General features: G+C 48.5%; 1 protein-coding gene across 1 annotated transcript in view; it reads right to left on the bottom strand.

The window, feature by feature from the left end:
- Nucleotides 1-19807, bottom strand: part of PAPPA2 (pappalysin 2) — an 87037-nt gene that overhangs the window by 38255 nt on the left and 28975 nt on the right. Inside the window, exons 4-13 of the mRNA XM_062497882.1 lie at nt 13860-14153; nt 12980-13172; nt 11338-11459; nt 9366-9858; nt 8705-8833; nt 7584-7675; nt 7115-7308; nt 5605-5742; nt 1988-2123; nt 1562-1784 (exon numbers count right to left, since the gene is read on the bottom strand). Coding sequence (XP_062353866.1) covers nt 1562-1784; nt 1988-2123; nt 5605-5742; nt 7115-7308; nt 7584-7675; nt 8705-8833; nt 9366-9858; nt 11338-11459; nt 12980-13172; nt 13860-14153 — 2014 coding nt within the window. The remainder of the gene's footprint in view (nt 1-1561; nt 1785-1987; nt 2124-5604; nt 5743-7114; nt 7309-7583; nt 7676-8704; nt 8834-9365; nt 9859-11337; nt 11460-12979; nt 13173-13859; nt 14154-19807) is intronic.

The raw sequence follows: 19807 nt of genomic DNA on the forward strand, positions 1-19807 counted from the left end.
TAAGAGAGGAAGATCCTTTATTATTAGTGGGGCTATTCAAGGCTGTAAGCCTAACCCCCTGCCCCAAATATTCAAGACTTTATTCTGAAGATCAATACCCTAAATAGAATAGTCTACTCTGAAAACTCTGGGAATCTGATTTCTTTGAGTATTTGCTACGGGCACACACATATACTGCAATTTAGCATATTGATGTGAAGTCAAGGCCATGGGGAGCCCATGGGAGGGCAACAAGAGGAAGAGGCAACACGAGGATCCTGCTGTGCCCCTGGAAAAGGAACACAGCTTGATGTGCCTTGGCAATATGGGAACTGGCTTTTTCTTCAGCTATAATGAGACTTTTATGAGGAAAACATCTATTTTTTCTCTGTTTGCCCCTATATGGGCATCTCCTCATCCCCAGTCAATGCTCAGCTGCGTCCAGTGAGTCTTTTCCTCCTTGCAGTCATGTCTCAGGGGAAGGGGGAAGCTCTCAAGCAATGAGAATGCAAGATTATTTTAAGGGATGAGAAAATGTGATTGAAAAACCACATCAGTTGGCCAGGGTCTTAGAAGCATGTGGGTACACTGGTGTAACAGTTACCAGGAGGAAACACGCTGCATTTCAGGTGAACACTGATCTTTTAATATAAGGTTGGGAATAATATTTATATACTGACTTGTTAAGATTTATGTTTCTGTATAAATCACACATGCACTTTACAAAAAAAAAAAAAAAAAGTAAAAAGCGACTTCAGGATATTCATGGCTTCCAAAACTCTACATAAATCAATTGTACCACAGGATTTAAGACAAACACATGCACACACTCATTTGTTATCAGGGATGTTCACTCATCCAGGCCATCAATAGAAGGAACATGACAAGAACAGCAATGAGATGACCACAGACAAATCCCTTTTGTACTAAAGAACCCCAAAGCTCCAGGAAAACTCAGCTCAAAAATTGGTATTCCTGGTAGCGTGGTTTGAGTAACTGGCTGAACTAGAGCCCTGGATCAGCACATGCATGTAACTTCAGGGGGCCTGGGATCCAAAAGCAAAGCCAGACTTGGCAGATTTAAAGTGCTGAGGCCACTGTTAGTATTATCACCAAGTTCAACAGGGCAGTGTGAGACTCCGTGAGAGGCCTGGAGAGATGGGAATGAGGAGAGCTTTATCCCCACCTTCCGCAGCACGGGGAAGACCAGAATGGATGGAGATGGAGCTTGTAGTCTACTGAAGAAGCCAATGTTTCAGCTTTAGCAAATACTCTCAGTGATAACCTCTCAGCCATTTTCAGACTTCTCTTGGTTTTCCCACCAGGAATCAGTCCTCTAGCACAGTTTTGTAAAGGTGCAGTGGCCATGCACAGAATCTGGTTTCTGCCTTCACATTCCCTCCGGCAAAATAAGGAAATCAAGACTCATTACAGCAGCTCTTCCAACACCACCTCAAAAACCATCTGATGATAGCCACAAAGCACTCAATGAGAAGATAACTCCAGAATTCAAAGAAAATTCCCAGAGGAGAGCAGTAACCCTGGGTGGCCACTGGATGTGCCCTGAGGAGATTATCCATACCTGTAGCACTGATGGTCACATCCCTCCTCGTGCTGCAGGAGGCAGGTGGTGAGGGGGTCAGAGGAGCCAGGCTGAACCAAGGTCCTCAAGGCCACAGCTGCAATGCCCACAAGTGGAGAGGAGAAGTTGAAAAGCACTGAAGCAACCTGGGGGAATGGATCTTCCTGGCTACGGGTCACATTGATGATGATGGGGTTGTGCTGACACGACAGCTCGTACATCCCTGTGGATAAGGCAAAGAAAGAAGTGACTAGTCTGGCTCCAGGGATTTGCTTTTGGCTTACATATTCTCCCCTCACATGCCAACAGGCCAGCTTGGAAGGAAGAAGACCCTGCGGGGTGGGGCAGGGGACAGCAGTGAGAGACCACAGCCGTGGTGGTGGCCCCAGGTGTCCCCGTTGGTGTCCCAGCCTGTAAGATGCTCACCCAAAGAGAGGTTCTGTCCATCTGTGCCAGTCAGCTGGACGGTGACCACCGGCTTGTGCTGCTGGCTTGGGACAGTGCCAGAGGAGGCCAGGAAGAGCAGCAGAGAGGTGGGCACTGCAGGTCTCTCAAAGCAAACCTAGAAAAGAGGACAGGAGACACTCTGAGAGCAGGCACACCAAATACAGCTTCTCAGAGCCCATATAGGCAAGAGACAGAGGGAGCAGTAGGACAGCAGGAGCAGGCGTAAGGGGTCAGAGACCTTGCAGGGTCACAAATGGGTGCAAAGGTAGGGAGGAGGAAGGAAGGGAGCCAAAACAGTCCTTTCCCTCTGAATTTCCCTTCTTCCTTTCACTAGCCTTCTTCTCAAATATTCAGTCCCACCTTGACATAAATTTACAGCATCTTCACAGAATCCGCATTTGCTAGTCTTTAAATTGAGCAAGACCTGGATAACCTCCTACCTGCTCCCCCTTCACCAGGCTTGGACTCCCACCCCACACAGAGCTGGCCAGGCAAGTGAGGCACCCAGAGAAAACAGCTACCAGCCTTGCCACCAAAATATTTCCAATTAAAAAGCTCTCAAAAAAGACAAAAAACAAAACAAGCCCAAAGAATGTCCCCAGTAACCACTGCAACAGCAAACTGTCCACAGCCAACATGGGGAAAGATTTGTGGGAAGAAGCCCTCCCCACTAGGAGAACCAGCAACTTGCCACTTGTCTACAAGCCTGAAGGCAGCTGGAAGTAGCTGGGAAACTCATGGCATCAAGCATGGCAGAGCAGATGTTCTTTGGAAGCAAGAAGACAGAAATATTTTTCTCCCCCACCCTCGTACCCCCTCTTCCCCCCAGTGCCAAGATGTGGTTTGATCAAGATCTGCCCAATACAGTGTTTTTGTGGAATGCTGGCATGGAAGAAGCTCAGAAATTCGAGGCAAAGGTGTATTTGGAAAGAAGACAAGTCCCAGCCAGCCAGGCACAACACAAGGAGCAGACTGTGGGAATGGAGGGGACAACCATGCAATCTGAGATGGCAGCCTAGCCTCAGGGTGGATTAAGCCACATCAGGCACTGTTCACACACAGGAACAGGAGAAAACCTTGGGCTTCAGCCCAGGGGTTCCACCCTGCAGGGAGCTGCTCATCAGCAAAAGCCCCATGAGCAAGGTCCCACTGATGTCTCCTTACACTCTTAGCCAGGGCTTGCTCATTTACAGGGCTGCCTGGCTGCAACAAGTGGAGCAGAGTGCTCAAATGTTTTTATTTGGTGTATCCCCACTGTCTCCCTTGGTGAGATAAGTGGGTGTGGAAGGAAAGGAAACAGGAAAGCAAGAAGGGAGGAAGAGAGAGACAAGGAGCCCCCAGGACAGAGCTACAGCTGTCAAGTCCCATGCACCTGGGTGATTTTAACCCAACCTCCAAGTGCGGTTCTTCAGGGGAGGAGAGGCAGTTGGAGAATTCAGGTGAAGCTTTCACTGGACTACACATCTCGAGGTGGAGAGTTCAGTCTTTCCCTTCCTACAGTGCATCTGCACGAAGTGAAAGGCACTGGCCCCAACTTAGGCCAATAGCAGCTGCCTTGATTAACATCCCAATCCTTTTCATTACATATTATGTGCTTGGCCACAGCAGGCTATCTTCTTAATTTTTCTCCCTCCCTCTCCCCCCTTTCTTATTTAATTTCCTGCATTACACATCCCGACTTGCTTACAATTGATTTTGATGTCTTTCCTCATCAGGTGTATTAAAACCTGAGAACAAAGCATGGCTGGATATCTGCAAATAATAATGATTCTCATGTGCAGACAGACCCAAGGGGCATGGCAGATGCTCCATTCAGTGCCACAGACACACATACCTCTTACCCCCAACCTAAATACAGCACGATAGTGAGCATGGGGAAACTCTGGCACTGGTTTTCCAGAGCAGTCGCGGATCCCTGGAAACATTTAAGGTCTGTTGGGGCTCTCAACAACCTGGTCTAGTGGAAGGTGTCTCTGGCAGTGGGGTTTGAAGTAGAGGGCATTTAAGTTCCTTTCCATGATACTTTGACCCAGCTGTTTACCTTGTTCATTGGTGCCACATCTTCAGAAGCACTGTAAGAAGTGATTCCTACCATCTGAGGAGTTTTGTGGTGCAGCTCTAACTCAGGAGACACAGGTGCAACAGCTTTAAAATGGCCCTGGGAGATGGTGGACACCAAACACCTCGTGCACATGGGTAGGCATGTGCAGCAACAGCACTGTTCCTGTCTGGGCAGGCAGCTGTGCTAGGCAAATTGTCAACAAAAAGGCATCTTTCCTAACCCAATATGCTACCAATCAGGCCAACTCTTTAAAAAAAGGCAAAAAAAAAAAAAGGCAGAGAAAAAAAGCATCTTTATTACTAGTCCATAAATAATTTTATGGGCGGAAAATAATAGCACTCCTAGAGAGAGCACGGAGAACCAGTAATGAAAGTCTTTAGTACAAACATCCATAGAGGAAGAGAACTGACCACAGGCTCCAATAAAACTGTAACATGTTTTAACCCCTGCTGAGAAGTGGAAAGCAAGCATTCATCTAGGTAAGACCAAGGGGGAGAATTACTGCTTTCTCCTTAGGAAGGGAAGAAAGGAGGCAAGTTTGCCATGGCCAGAGACTGAAGCCACAAAGTGGGTTGCAAGCACACAGACAAGGAAGAGAGGAAAAATTAGAAGAAGGTTAAAGGAAGCTGTTTTGGAGATACAGAGGACCTTGGAGCAGTACCCATGTTTATTGACTGAGGTTTGATGATTCACCAAGTTATCTGAGCATCTGGGGAAATAGGCCTTCTCTGGAGAATCTCGAACAAAACAGGGCAAGCTGCCCCTCAGAGTGCAGAGAGAGCAGCATGCCAGAGCCCAGCTTTCCAGCAACACCAGGCAACAGCCACAAAACCTCTAAACCATGCCTGTGGTCAGAAACTGAATGCTGTAAAAATCCCAGTGGGCTAACCCTCAGCCCTTCTCTCTCCCTGTCCTCTACCTGCTGGGATGGAGGGGTTTCACCCTCCCAGGGCAGCCCTGAGCCTCTGCTGAGCTTCAGGACCAGCATTCTGGGGCACAGAAGTGCCACCTCTGGTCTGGAGTCACCAGAAGCTGTGTGCCACAGCTGCTTGCTGTGGCTTGGGGTGCTCAGCAGCACCCAGGGGTGCTCAGGACACCTCAGCATAGCAGAGGATATCCAGCTGCCCTCTGCTGCTCTTCCCAGCCATAGGGAACAAAGGCAACTAGGACTTTAAACACAGCCTGTGCCTACCCTTTGGGGGTATTAAAGCACAGCTTGACTGCAGGGGAGAGTCAGGAGCAAGTTGTTTCTCAGCCTCGAGGCATTTCTGTGGTATTTTGGTTTCACAAACATCCTTCTCTTGGCAATCTGCCCCAGGTTGGGTTTGCTGTTCACAGTGGGAATGGGGCAACTATGCCAGATCCACACACAGGTATTTTGGGATTTACAAAGAGTGCAGTAGCATGTGGAGTACTATGTGAGTAGTTTTAAAGGTTGCTGCAGCTCCTACAGGACAGAAAAGGATAGGTTTTGTCACCAGAGCTGGGTAAAGACAAACAAATCCGTTGTGCCTGACCACACACCCTCACTTACCTTGAGCCAAATTCCCTCATCATCACCCAAGGGCATCTTCTCAGATGGGTTCTGAGCATTCTCTTGGCTGGTAGCACAGGGAAACCAAGCAGCCTGCAAAAGGTCTTTTGGCACCTCATGGAGGTGGGATTTACATACCTGAAAGGAGAGATTTAGTTCAACCTAGAAGGTTGCAAGGAAAGGAGAGAAAAACTGCACCTATAAAACTTTAAGGAAGATTAAACAAGTGTTGAGAAGGACCCCAAGGTGGCTCCTAGCATGAGGACAGTTAGGATGTGGCTTCCCCAGTGACATCTTACTGCCCACACATATGCACAGAAGACCTTTGCCGTTTTGGAGCGGTATAAATACGTTGTTTAAGCATCTCATGATGTCTGTGGGGCTGGGTAACAATGAGCCAAGCTGTGAGTGGGTAGGTGAGACCACAGCATCCTGGTTTTGACTGGGCTCATGAGATACAAAGGTGTGATTCATTTGCCTGAATAACACACTTCTGTTCCATTCAATGCCCCGTGGCATCCCAGACATGCCCAGAGGCCTGGCAGACAAAACATGGGAGATACAGGCATAACAGCAAAGGAACAGACACCTGAGCCCAAGGCACCTCATTAGACATATACATCTGGGCAGTTTAATCATGTTGCAGGTCTCAAGAGGATCATTCCTCCTATGAAGTCAGTAGAAACACATGTGTAAAAAGGGCTAAATAAGATCTCTTCACATATTTCTTGCCTTTCTTCGGCTTGCTAGCAAAGAACATACACACCACGTTAACACCGATCAGGCAAAATCCCCTCTAGGCTCTGCTCCAAAGCCCATACAAAAGACGGGAATTCTCCCATTGATTTTTCCTTGGATTCAGATCAGAAGGCTTGGGAGCAGTACAGATGCTGACACGTGTGTGATTTCATCCTTTCAGGCCCTGACCTTATAAGGTATTAGACTTACAGGATTTTTTTAAGCCAACAGTTGGACAAGTCACATGCTCCAAGCTGAGCATTTGGGCTGGTGGGATGGGGTGGTCACTGTTCAGTGCAATGCATGGCTGGGGGAGATGCTCCCTGCCAGGACGAAGCACCTCTCCATGAACTGCAGCTCCTGAACTCAGGACTGATGCAAGAGGAGTGTGAGAAATGCCCAGGTCTTCCACTCAGTCCCTGGCTGGGAAGGTAGTGGATGATTTCTGACAGAGCTGATTTTGTTTGTTCCTTCCCCAGCACAGACTTTGCTAGAAAAGTTGTGGGGTTTTTTTGTTGTTGTTGCTTTTTTTGTTTTGTTTTTTGTGTGTTTTTTTGGTTTTGTTTGTTTGCTTTGGGTTGGTGTTTTTTTTTGTTTTGTTTTGGTTTTTTTTGTTTTGTTTTTTGTTGTTGTTGTTTTGGTTTTTTTTTTGTTTTTTTTGTTTTTTTTTTTGTTTTTTTGTTTGTTTGTTTTTTGTTTTGTTTTGTTTTGTTTTTTGGGTTTTTTTTGGTTTTTTTTTGTTTTGGGTTTTTTTGTCCATGCCTTCACTCACCTTCACAACAGGCTCTCCAGTGACTAAGGAAGCAGGACAGGACTTTGCATCCTGTTGGGAGGCATAGGCTTTCACTGCCCACAGATCCACATATCCCTCAGGAGTGTGTGGACCACAGTCCACCATGCTGCTTGTCTTCTCAAAGGGCTCACACACACCATCCTCATCATGAATGTAGCACAGGCTCGGCTCTCCTGCAGGGAGAACATGGATGAGCTGCTTACAAACCAGGCTCCAGGTACAAACACCTCCTCTCATTATAAGAGGTTCACTGTCTCATTAGTCTGGGGTTTTCCCACCACAAGGGCCTGACACAATCCATGGATCACTCCAGCTGCAAATCCAGGTTTTGCTGAGATGAGGTACATGGCCCTCTGCTCTGAGGGGCAGTGTGAATAATGTACAGTTTTGACTCCTGCCTCAAAAGGAGTCAACCCATTTGGACCTGACTCAATCCAGTTGGACTCACCAACACAGTTGAAGCCTTTTTCCTTTTTACACTTCCTGGAACAACCATCTCCATCCAGCAAATCACCATCATCACACTCTTCCTCCAGGCTCCTAAGAAGGCAACAGCCAGATGTATTATTTCTACCTTTGACTCAACACCACTGTGCTCCTGCCCAGTCATGAGTGAGGACCCCTTATCTTGGTTCTATTTCCACAGAACCAGTTCAAAAGGAAGAATCACACATAGAATTAGATAAAAAAGAGAAAACACCTTGCCAGGGGATAAAAAGATATTAAAGTCACAGCATTTGGCAGCAGACATGATCGTACTGTAACTTTGCTGTAAAAACTGAAGCAAGAACTATGAGAGAATGGAAGAAGTACAGAACTAAGCATCAGTAAAAACATGTTGCTGGAGAAAGCAAGTGTTGGAGGAGGCAGAAGATTGTGAAATGGGGCTGCGGTTTCAATGGGAGCTGGAGAAGGAGGCAGGAGGATGGAGAGACAGAAGGTTCCTCTCCCTTTCCTTTTCCTTACCCTGCTAAGAAAACTGGTTTCAAATGAAAGTGATCCTGAGTATCCTGGAAGATGAAGTCTGAAAAAGCTCAAATATGGCAATCTGAAATAATGATCTCCCAGGAAGAGCAGTTGAAGCATTGGGCTCTCTCAGTGTAGAGCTGGTGCATGCCTCATTATTTGGGGTCTCTGAGCAGAGAGCTGCTCAGGGAGAGCTCTCTAAAGACACTGCACTGTGTGGGACTGTGCTAGTTGCAGAACATACTCCTGCAAGGCCATGTGCAAAAAGTTGTATTGCCCACTTCCAAAGACAAATCCTTTGGACTGGACTCTGCAACACTTCACTGAGATGGGCCAGAATCCAAGCACTGAAGTCAAGAACAGAGGATGTTCAGGTTGAACCCCTCATGCAGACCATGCCTCTCAAAAAGACCATCTCCATCTCCTTATGTACATAGCATTTTACAAAACACAAGCTCTACAGCTCAGTCTGCTGGCGGGATTTGGTGCAGCATCTTCAGCCACGTACCTATGCGTGGAGGACCCACCTGCTGCTTCCCTTGGGGGCAGGACGACTTGACAGCTTAAAGAACCTCAGGTGAGAGCTTGAATTTTTCAACTTACGTGGTCACCTTCCCATCCCCACAGTAGGGTGCTCCATGCACATGGACGAGCGGTGGGGAGGCTTCTCCTGAGGTTGTGTGAGAGACTACCTGCACCTGGTAGCGGTACACCTGCCCAGGTATGACTTCCCTGCAGGAACAGAGAGAACTTGAGGGAACAGCAACACCTGCAACACTGAGATTTGCTCACCACAACTACAGACATCATGTGTATATATCCATGAAGTATTACAATCTGATGTGCCTTCATACTCTGCCAGAGACAAAGCCTGTGGGAAGAGAGTCTTTTTTAGGTCACACTGCTTATTTCCCAAGGGTCTGAGCTGGGGACATGTGGCATTAGCTTAAGTAATCATTTTACTCATTCTATTGATGGCGTAAATGTAATTTTACAGGTTGTACTGATGGGGGAAATGTTTCTGGGTTTAATAAGCTCCTTCTAGTTAACCTGGGCTCGCAGACAAGGGTCATGCTAGCACGGTGGGTCTGCCACACACTTGCTCAATGGCACTGGATGCAGCAACTCCCAGAGAGGGGGGACAGGAGGAACAACAAAATATAAGCAAAACCATACAGGGATTCAAAGAGAGAAGGCACATGGAGGTGATCAAACCTGACTCTGCCACCCCTTCAGCCCAAGACAGAGCAGGTCCGTAACTCACGTGTCGATGAACTGGCGATGTGTCTGCAGAGGGGTGGCAGGGGACCCGTCTGCAAATGGGGGGTCACGGAGCACCCGGTACTGGATCAGTCTGCAGGCTGAGCACAGGGAGCTGTGGGGCCTGGAGGTCAGCAGGGCTGTGTCTATCTCCATCCTCTCGTCAAAGGTGTAGATTTTAACTCCAGACATCTTTTTAGGGATATTGAGCTTCACCGTAAAGGGAACATCACAGAAGGTGTCCAGGGGGCCCAGATGGATGGACTCCCCCTGCTCTGTCAGGATTTCAATGTCAGACAGTGCCTTGGGAGAGCCCATGGAGAGGTATGTGGTCCAGAGGGTGAGAGAATCGGGGTAGACGGGGTGCAGGAAGTGCAACTCCAGGATACAACCATCCGGCTGGGGGCATGGCACAGTCATGTTCATGTCATATAAGTGGAGCTCTGGACTCCAGGCCTGCAGACTGGGCTCACAGGGCTGATCCACATCTGGAGGACCTGGGACAAGGAGGAAGCTGGTGAAAACCAGGGGACAGCTGGCTTCACAGAGGACCCACAGGGGAGATTTTTCCCTGTAGGTGCTTAGGCATCTCAAGGCTGTAACTGCACACCTCTGGGTTTGCACCCACTACAGACATGTCCTAGTCCTGGTAGCTCCTGTCACCTAACATCCTGGAAAGCAATAATACCCACTGGTCCCCCAATTCCTGGGTACTTGCACATATGCACAAGGCTCAGCAGACCTGGTGTCTCACAGCCCTCTCAAATGGGAACAATGGTATCCACACTGCAGCTGGACACAGCGCAAAGATCTAGGGACAGCCTAGACATAGCTGAGGAATGAGAACCCTGCTCTGTAGTCTCACAGGTGCAGAAACTTTGCCAAGGTCACCTGAATGCTCCAAGCAGAGCAGCAATTGAAGCTTTGTACAAGTGCATGCTGGGACAGGTCATAGTCAGGAAGGGACCAGGTCCAAAGCAGGGAAGCAGGTCTGGAAGGCTGTTGTTCCAGAAGAACCTGGACAGTGCCCAGGTTCAGAGCCCTCACCTGCCTCCCCTGATGGCAGATTAGTAAGAGAAATGGAGTGCTGGCCTTTCAGACCCAGAAAGAATCACTGGAATTTACCCATCTGTAGTAGACATACCCTTGTCTTCATTAGCCACTGGAATAATTTCTTAGGGTCCAGCGCCAATTCAAAACCTTCACCCATTTAAGACAAGTCTAAAAGTTTCTGAAACCCACAAACTCTCTCTTTTTATCAGAGTAAACAAGCACTTGTGGTAACTACAGACACACAGAACCATGTCCTGTGGCTCTGCATGGTTCAGCAGTAGCACATGCACTTCACACAGCTCCCAGGACCAGCTCCCCTGGTCTCCTGTCTCCTCTCTACCCTGCTCTTAGAAGAGCTGAGGCAGCAAGAAAAGCCCAACAACTTCTATGGCAACTGTGTGACCCTGAAAGTCACCACTCACAAGGTGGGTCTCTAAATCAATATCTGGGTCTCTGCACAAGAGAAGCTGTAACACCTGGCTGCTGTTGGCCATGCTAGGGAGCAATAGCCTGCCCAGGGCTTGGCATAGTCTCAGACGGACTCAGCACAGAGCTCTTCTTGCTTTCTTTGGACAAGAATACATGAAAGTCTATGAATGTCCCTGACGTTTTGAATGAGGCCCCAAGATCTATATTTTAAGACTGATTTCAGTTAAATGCTCCTCCCTTGGGTCAGTATCTCTCAACAACATCTGTCTGAACAACGATTTGGGTTAATATTGGCATGCCAGTCAGTTTGTCCAAAGCCACCTGGCCATTACCAGGCTTTTCCTGGGGCATCAAGAAGTCCTTCCTGCACTACAGAACCCTCGCAAAGGGAAGGCAACTGATTCACTAAAAGAAAAAAAAAATACATTCTTTTTCTTGTACCAGAAAGATTCTGTCTGGGGACTCACAGACAGGAAAAGAGAGGAGACATTTACCTTCTGCTTCTTCTGGGGTCCAGTAGCCAGAAGAATCGCAGACCCGGGGGGAAGAGGCCTCGTGCACGTACTGACGGAAGGTGCCATCCTCAGCACAGCTGTCACAGAGCGTGTCCTGCTCCCTGCTGACAGAGCACACACCCTGGCATGCCTAAGGAGCACCAGTTAACTCCCCATCCATATCTGAGCAGGTGGGACCAGACAGGAAGTTGGAAAAGCAGAGCTAAGGTCTCAGAAACTCCCTGGGTATATCATCCCGTTTGAAATTAGCTCCTTCAAAGACAGGGAAATATGAGAGTCCATGGGACAGGTTGGATTTAATCTCTCCTCTTCTCCGTGCTCTCTGGGTACTCTTGGATGAACAGCCTGTCCTGTCCCTGCCAGTCAGAGCTAACAGACCCCACATGTTCCAGGGCAATGCCTCTGGACTAAAGTGGGTGCAATGAAGGCACTCTCTGCTAAACCCAGAGTCAGGCTTTGGCTTTCAGCATTATTGAAATGCAAACCAGTCACACTGATGTCAATTCCTGTGCTCTCCAGAAAATACAGAGGCACTTCCCTATCATAAGGGCCAGCCTCAGCCTCTTTCCTGGATCAGTTCTTCTCAGGGGATGCAGGACTGCCACAGTGGATCAGCTCCTGAGACAGTTATGAGTGACCACTTGGGATGGTTCTAAAGTGCCTCCCTTCTAGTCCCATGTTTTCCTGCTCCCAAATCACTTCATTCCTCAACAAAGCAGTTTATTCAGATGACTCAAGGCTACCCAGTGCTCAGAGCCTCTCCTGTCTGGGGTGACACGCATCTGCTCTTAGTCCTGAGCAAAAGGCATATTGTAGAGAGCACTCATTCTTTGAAAACTCAGCAAACACTGACCCATGAGTGCCCCAGCTGCCATCAAACAGCATTTTCCTTTTAATTATAACAGACAGCTTTATGAAGCAGCTTCAAAACAAGTTCAAAAGCTCTTTGTGTATGCGCTTATGACCACATAAGCAAAAAAAAAAAAAAAAAAAAAAAAAGAAAAGGTCTCACCCCCTAAAACCTGGTGTAAGGGGTAAGAGAGACTGCTGAATAGAGACACTGGTAGCATATCCAGGTCTTGGTGGCTCCCTTAGTGGGGGGAAGACATATCCACCCAACACTCATAGCCTTGCACTGCTCACCAGGCAAACAACTCCGGCTCCTTGGCATAATTTCTCTGGCTTGAAAAGTTTCCTGACCTACCCCCAGTTAGCTGCTTTGCAAGTCCATGACAGCGCTGGGAACGAAACCCAGCTCTTGTGGTTCGAGCTCCCTGCCTTAACCACAAGGCTGCATTTCCTCCTGGTAAATAGCTACTTTATACAATAAGTGCTAAATGAAGCTCATTCTTCATTCCCTGATTGCACCCTGGGGTTTAAGAGCTGGCTTCGCCTGCTGATGCTCTTTGGCATTCCCCTCCCAGCACCCTGAGAGCGGGATGCTTGCAGGAAAGCCCATCTGCCAGGGGCCCATTGCAGCAGACTGGTTCTTGTGTCCGAGGGCTCTGCTGGAGACCACCAGGGGGGGAAGGGGACTGGGGGTCCACGCCACAGAGATCCCTTGTCCCTTCCAGCAGGCTCCTGTACAAGCCCAGGACCGTGGCAAGCACAGCTCCCTCACCTCTCGTGGATGACACCGCTGACGGGAGGCAGCCAGTAGATGCTGAGGGAATCCTGTGTCTGCCCCGTGATCATGGGAGGGATCGGGATGGGCGCCGGCTTCTTGCTGTGTCCCCAGCGCTGGTACACCAGGTCCAGGTAGCAATGCATCCGGGCCACCTGGTTGGGGGTGAAGCTGTTGGTGCAGTCATCATCTGGGCGAGAAGAGAGGCCGGGCTGAGGGTTAGGGCACAGCAGCACGCACCCTTCCTCCTGGCCAAACTTTTCCAGGGACTTCTAGGGAGGGGCTGGGAGGCACCAGCTGGGTGGCTCTGCCGCCGGGACTCTCCGGTGTCGTGTGTCCCCAAAGCCACAAGATGGCACTGCCTCAGCAGCTCCACGTCCCTGCACCTGCCCACCGCCAGGGCAACGCCACCGCCCGCACGGCCGGTCAGGCAGGGCCATGGAACTGCTCCTCCAGCTTCGGTCCTCCTGGCATGGCAGGAGAAACACCGGCCCCTGCGGCACGCAGGAAACCAAGCCAGAAGGGTTCAGGAGGTTAATCATTAACAGCAACAGCAACAACAATAATAATAATAACAACAACAATAACAATAATGATAGCAGCAGCTTCAGGACTGGAGAACAAAGGTACACACAGACAAAAGTAGCCTTGGTGTAAGTCCAGGGACCCACTGGCAGGAAGAGAGGGATGGATAGAAATAGCCTGAGAGAAGAAAGTGGTTAAACAGCTACTGCAAGCAGTACACATCCCAAAGCACCAGCAGGGACCCTGTTGGTTAGGGAATGAGGTAAGGCACTACTGAAGGAGGTAGAAGGGAGGAAACCCAAGTTTTAAGAAAGGTGACCCCTTGTGACTCCCAACAAGGATTACTCATTACCTGTGTAACTCATGTAGTTGTTGAAGGGAGTCCCTGTGAAATGTGTCTGCCCACAGGTGTCATTGGTAGGGTCTGGATCCCGACAGAGTTTACTCTTTGGGGTGGGGGCAGTGTCAGCACAGAGGTCTCCTGTCTCCATGGATGGAGTGGTCTCCCTGCAGGGATCGTCACAAGATTCCCGCTCGCTCACTCCCTTAAAGACATGGTACAGCCCCAGGACGTGTCCCACTTCATGGATCATGGTGTTGGTGTGGCCGTGCATGCCGTAGTAAGCAGGATTGAGGACAACTCCACCTGGAATTGCAAGTACAGAGAGTATCATTCCAAGAAAGGGACAGTGGACATCAGTCATTACTCACCTACGAGAGGCAAAACTCCTCTCATTGTGCTTCCAGGCCACAGATGAGGGGCCAGATGGAGACCCAAAGATGGACATATTCAGCCCCTTGTAGGATAAGAGGAGGCTCCTTTGCCCCCTTGGACTGGAGCAGGGTGGGCTGTTTTTCTTCACCTCCTATCACTTAATTCTCCCCTCAACATCTTCAATCATTTCAGCTAAAGTTGCCCTCTGCATCTTTTTGTGCAGTTGTAATTCAGCTTTGGATCACACAACTCCAAAGGAGGTTTGGAGCCAGAGCACCAAATCAAGCCATGCTGTGACTTTACAGGGATCATCTTTTGAACCAGAAGACAGAAGTCCTTCCCTGATCTAGACAGGTGTCTATGCCAGATCCCATGTCAGGTGAGGACAATGAGGTGCTGAGCAAAGTCCTGACACACTCAGCTATGCCAATTAGAAGCCAGCTTCAGCACAAATCCTCCAAATGGAGATTCAAGTGCACTACCTCTGACCCCTGCTGAGCAATCACCCATGAGCTCTTCAACCTCCGAACCAGTGTCTGAGGGGTAAAGTAAATGTCTCACCAGGTACTGTTGAAATCCACTAAGCTTTCTACCACAAACCTGACCCAAATTCAGTGCAATTTAGAGTGGGATTTCCCAAGACAGCTTCTGAAGACCTCTTCCTCCCCTTCAGAGGGGTCTGTGTGCGATCAGGGTGCCAATGAACCCAACAAGATCCTCACAAACCATCACAAACCTACTCCACTGGGGTACCCCAACCCCTAACTCAAGGGAACACAGAGGGGCAGTTTGTCACTTTGGTGCAGGTTCAGCTGTCAAAGATGTTGGAGCACAGGCACAGACCAAATCTCCCAGAAACTGCCCCAGAACTGTGACCTCATACTGATAGCAACATCATGGAGCTGGACAGAACCCATGATCATCCTGCCCTGAACTGACCTGTGGCTGCAGGGCAAGTGGATTTTTCCTTTCCTGTGAGCCCATCTGTGATGGGAAGAACAAGGATCAAGGATACTGACAAGAGCCAGGGGGAACAGAGCCTTCCCTTTGCTCACTGCCAGCATCTCCAGCTCCTGACCTGGGATGCCCACCCTACACTGATAGCTCTGTGCCACATCTGATAGGAAACTGTCCAAAGAAGATGCTCAAGAACAAAAAAAATTTGCTTCACAGGCCTCCTTTTATTTGCCTTCTTTATTTTGTCCAGATTAAAATTTCTTTGGAATCTCTCCATTTTTCTCACTGTTCTGGGGTTTTTCACAGGCCATCTCCCCCCTTTTTCTCTACTCATTTTCACACTACATCCACTTTTTCATGCTGCCTTACAGTGGAGTAGCAAGGGCTGGGAAGTATCAACATGACAGGCGTGCCAAAAGCAGACCCCAGCATGTACCCAGGCTGACTCCAGGCAACTCCTTCAAGTCTCGGGAGGCTGTTTTTACACAACTACTTTTAACCCAGACAGCTTGGATGGCCGTGTGGTGAATAGTTGGCTCTGGCACAGCTTGCTCCCTCCTTTGCAGGGCCTTGGAGGATTTACTGTGCCAGCTACCTCACAGCACAGCCTCTGCTACTGCATCTCTGCTGATGATCACTGCCCTGCCAGCAAAGTTAGAGCTGGCAGGTGGCCACAGTGTGATCCTGTCTCCAGCCACACAGACTGCTTGAAATCTGCTCCTGGATCAGCTCCGTGCACCACTGACTACCTCATGTCTTCGAGTACAGGGCATTCCTTCCAAGAGAGGGCTTTCTTCAGATCACAGTGTCCCTGGCAAGACACTGTGACTGTGACTCCTATGGGGGAGCCATGCTGGGTGAACACTGAGCTGGGGGCTGGAAAGGGACCTTCAGAGATGCCCTGAGCAATTCTCCCAAGTTCTTCCAACAAGGGGTGAAGAAATGAGAGTGGCATCTTCTATGGAACATCCTGTGTGTGTGGCCCGTGGAAGGGCTGAGAGGCACCACTGACCTGTCAAGTGGCACCATGTCTTAGCTCAAAATACATGTTTATTACTCTTCCTTCCCGCAGTGTGGATCTTCTGCCCAGGCTTGAGGCAAAGGATGGGTCACAAAGTAGCTGCATTCCCTTTCTTCCTAGTTGTGAGACAAGAGAGCAAAAGATTTTGCATCCCATCAGTCAGCTCTTGACCCTTTAGTTGCCTGGAGATGGGTCACAAGAAGACACAGGAGCTGAAAAATCCTTTTGGGACCTTCATGTTCTGTCCTGTCAACTCATAGGTTTCTGGAAGCCATCACCCTCAATTCCCACCCCAGTAAACGCTATAGATAGTGAAGGGCATCCCATTGATGGGAAACCCAGTGGGCACATAAAAGAAAAGCTGCTTCTCATTTCAATCAAAACAGGGCATGAGAGAAGAGAGAATAGAAAGAAAAGGCATCTCTACAGCCAAACCCATGCCTGAGCAAGGCAGGGGGGCTGCCTGCCCAAAGGTCTGAAAGGCAGAATGTGAACACAGAAAGAAAATAGGGTTCATAAACAAGTAAACGAGACATGAAAGCCCTGCATGCATCCTGCAGCAGTAACCACAGGGAAAGGGGCTGAGCACCAGGGCCACGGGACACCCTGGGACCAAGCAGCCCAGCCCTCCTCCCTGCAGAAATCCAATGCTCTTCCCATGTGGTGGAATAAATGGGATTCCAGTACAGGGAGGCAGAAAATTGTCACAAGTGAGGGATGCCAAGGCCAGGGTACCCTGTCCCCTCCCCTCCGCTGGCTTCCCTTATTCCATTCCTCCCCCACACTCCACAAGGACGATCATATTTTTAGCACTCATTTTAACAACTAATTAAATGGCAGAATTAGAAACAGCCTAAGAACTCTGCCTTCCAGAACATCCCTGTCCCTTCATTCCCTGTTCCCACTGCTCCCTGATGAGTTGGGGGTGCTCCCAGCTTTGGACCAGGAAGTTCTATTTCCCCTCTGCAGGATCCTGGTTGTCCAGGCAAGATGTGGAAATGTTCATAATATCCCCACAGTACCACCCTCCTCTCTCTCTCCACAGCAGATCAGGCATTCCCTTCTCACCTCTGCCTCCTCCTGCCCTGGGCAAAGGGCTAAACTGGGCTTTCAGTGCCTGAGAACCGGCCCAAGGAGGTTCACAAGGTCAGAATTTACACAACAAAGCTAAAAACTTCCATGTCCCTGTGATATCAAGGGAGTGCAGCACTCCAAGGCAGGTGAACCACAGACTTCTTTGGACTTGCTCACCCAACTAAGTCCAGGCAAGATTAAGGAAAGATTAAGGTCTGGCCCCACAACACCTTGTCCAGGCCAGACCTACCAGCTGCAGACCTGGCAATGTCCCCAAGGCCAAACCTCCACCCTGATCAAGCAACGAGATGTCCAGCCCACCAGATTTGTTCTGGTGTAGACCATGCCTCTCCTTTACTCACACAGCCCTGGAAGTTCCTGCTCCTAGGACATTCTCTGCTACTAGCCAGGATCAATGACAATGCTGAAGGACTCCTGCCCATGCCAGTCCCAAAGAAGCCAACCTGTTCCTAGGTCAGGGCTGTCCCAGAGGACATTTCCAAGTAACCACAGGACCTTTAAACAGTAAACCACAAAGTTGAACCTGCATTGCAGAGGCAGTCTTCCCCAAACACTGAGTCAGAGCAATTAATGGAACAAATGCATGACAGTTAGTCAGACAGGAAGATGGCCATTGCCTAAGGTACCTCAGATGGAAGGGCTGGCCCTCCTTCAGGATCCACTGACCTCTGCCAGATATTTGAGCTGGCCTCAGCTTATATAACTACAGAAAGTATTTATAACATCAAATGTTCACAATTCCCTTGCCTTTCAACCACATTTATGCAGTTCATATGCAGCTACACATGAAGTTTAAAGCATCTGCATTATTACATTACTGGGTTTTTTGAACAAGGCTTGCCGCCACAAAAAGCTAAGGGTTTTTATTGAAAGAAAGTTCTTCGACTCCTTCTGCCTTGTAGTTAAAAAAATTTACTTCTAAATTCTCAGAAAACTCATTCCAGACTCCAAGAAATCTGAATTTGTGAGGAACTCACTCTGATTATGGTGGAAAGATTGAGACAGACAGTATAGTCACAGGGAGTGGTGGAAACAGACCTGAGACCTTCTACCTCTGCTGCTGGCTGACAGCAAGCTGTCTTTCCCTAGGAGCTCCACAGCAGCTGAAACACAGTCTACAGAAACTTCATAGACCACTTCAGCCTCTCCAAGGCAGTAATTGTCTTTTATGCTTCACTGAAAGTAGTAGTTGTTGATTGTATTACTGGTAAATTATCCCCAAGCTTCAGAAAGGATGCCTGAAAATTAAATTTCATCAGGTAGGAAGTGTGGAGGAGAGCAATAGGACTGTAGGTAACCAGCATATGAATGGTCATGCAATTTCTGGTAGCTCCAAAGAAGCACTGTGAAGGGAAGGGGATGAAAAACAAAGTTCACTGAAGACTTCCAGAAGGTTATGACACCAAAAGGAAGGTGAGGAGGACCCTCTTGAAAAACACACTCAAAGATAATGAAAAAATGGTCTATAAGGAGATCAAAATCCAGATGGCAGATTAAACAACTTCTAGACAAGAACTGATGGAGAACAATAAATCTAGTGATCTTTGGGCTGAGTAAAAGTATTAAAAATGAAGAAGGGAAGGCAGCTGGAGAAGAAAAAGCCACACGATGATGCTTCTGAAAACATCTAAGAAAGTCCAGTTCAGAGACACAAACAGAAAAAAATCTGACCAAGACTCTCTGGAGACAAGAGGCAGTTTGGCTTCTCAGAGAAGTCAAGGAACCAATTTGATTCATGTAGAGAACTAAAGTATGAAGGGTCTGTATGTGTGTAGGAAAAAATCAGCATGGCATTTCTGCTCCGTGGGAGCAGACAGGGACGTGAGGAGTGCACATGTGCTGACCCTAATATTTGAAGGTTAGTATAGACAGGAGATTAGCAAGATTTAGCACAAGGAAAGGAGTCCGTCTTTATTTTGAGACAGACCCCTCTGTTGTGTATAGACCTGTCTCCAGCTGTGCCACAGCTAGGTCCTTAAGCTCAGAAATTTTTCTCAAACTGCCATTAACTCTTCCCAAGGTTTTTCTTTCTCTTTACTCACTGCTTTACTTTCACATCTACTCAGATTCTCCAGTAGCCTCTTGTGAGAGTTTTTGTCAAAAGCCACATATTCACGGCCTCCTCAGTCCTAAGTTTCTTTAGTGTGGGACAGTAATACAGATGGTACAAAGCAAATGATGATGCGGTGAAGCTCACTGTTTACGGAGAACAGAGTCCACCACCCACCCTCCCGAGCTCATTAAATCTAAAAGCAAGGAGAGTCTTGAACCAAAGTCTTCAGTCTGTGCCAGAGACTCAAAGAAATTCGGATCCAGCTTCATACTTCATAGCTCTGGCACCAGAGTCAAAACAACAGCCCTTTTCCCCTTAACCTCCGTACTAAAACCCTGATGCAACATTTCCAGATGGTGCCATTTCTCATGTCCCTGGCTGGACACAAGCACAGAGACGAGCTAAATGCAAGCTTTAGATGAGACCAGTCACCCCAATTACCCCTCTGTACAACTGCTT

The sequence above is a fragment of the Cinclus cinclus genome, chromosome 8 (assembly GCF_963662255.1).
Source record: "Cinclus cinclus chromosome 8, bCinCin1.1, whole genome shotgun sequence".
Classification (NCBI taxonomy): domain Eukaryota; kingdom Metazoa; phylum Chordata; class Aves; order Passeriformes; family Cinclidae; genus Cinclus; species Cinclus cinclus.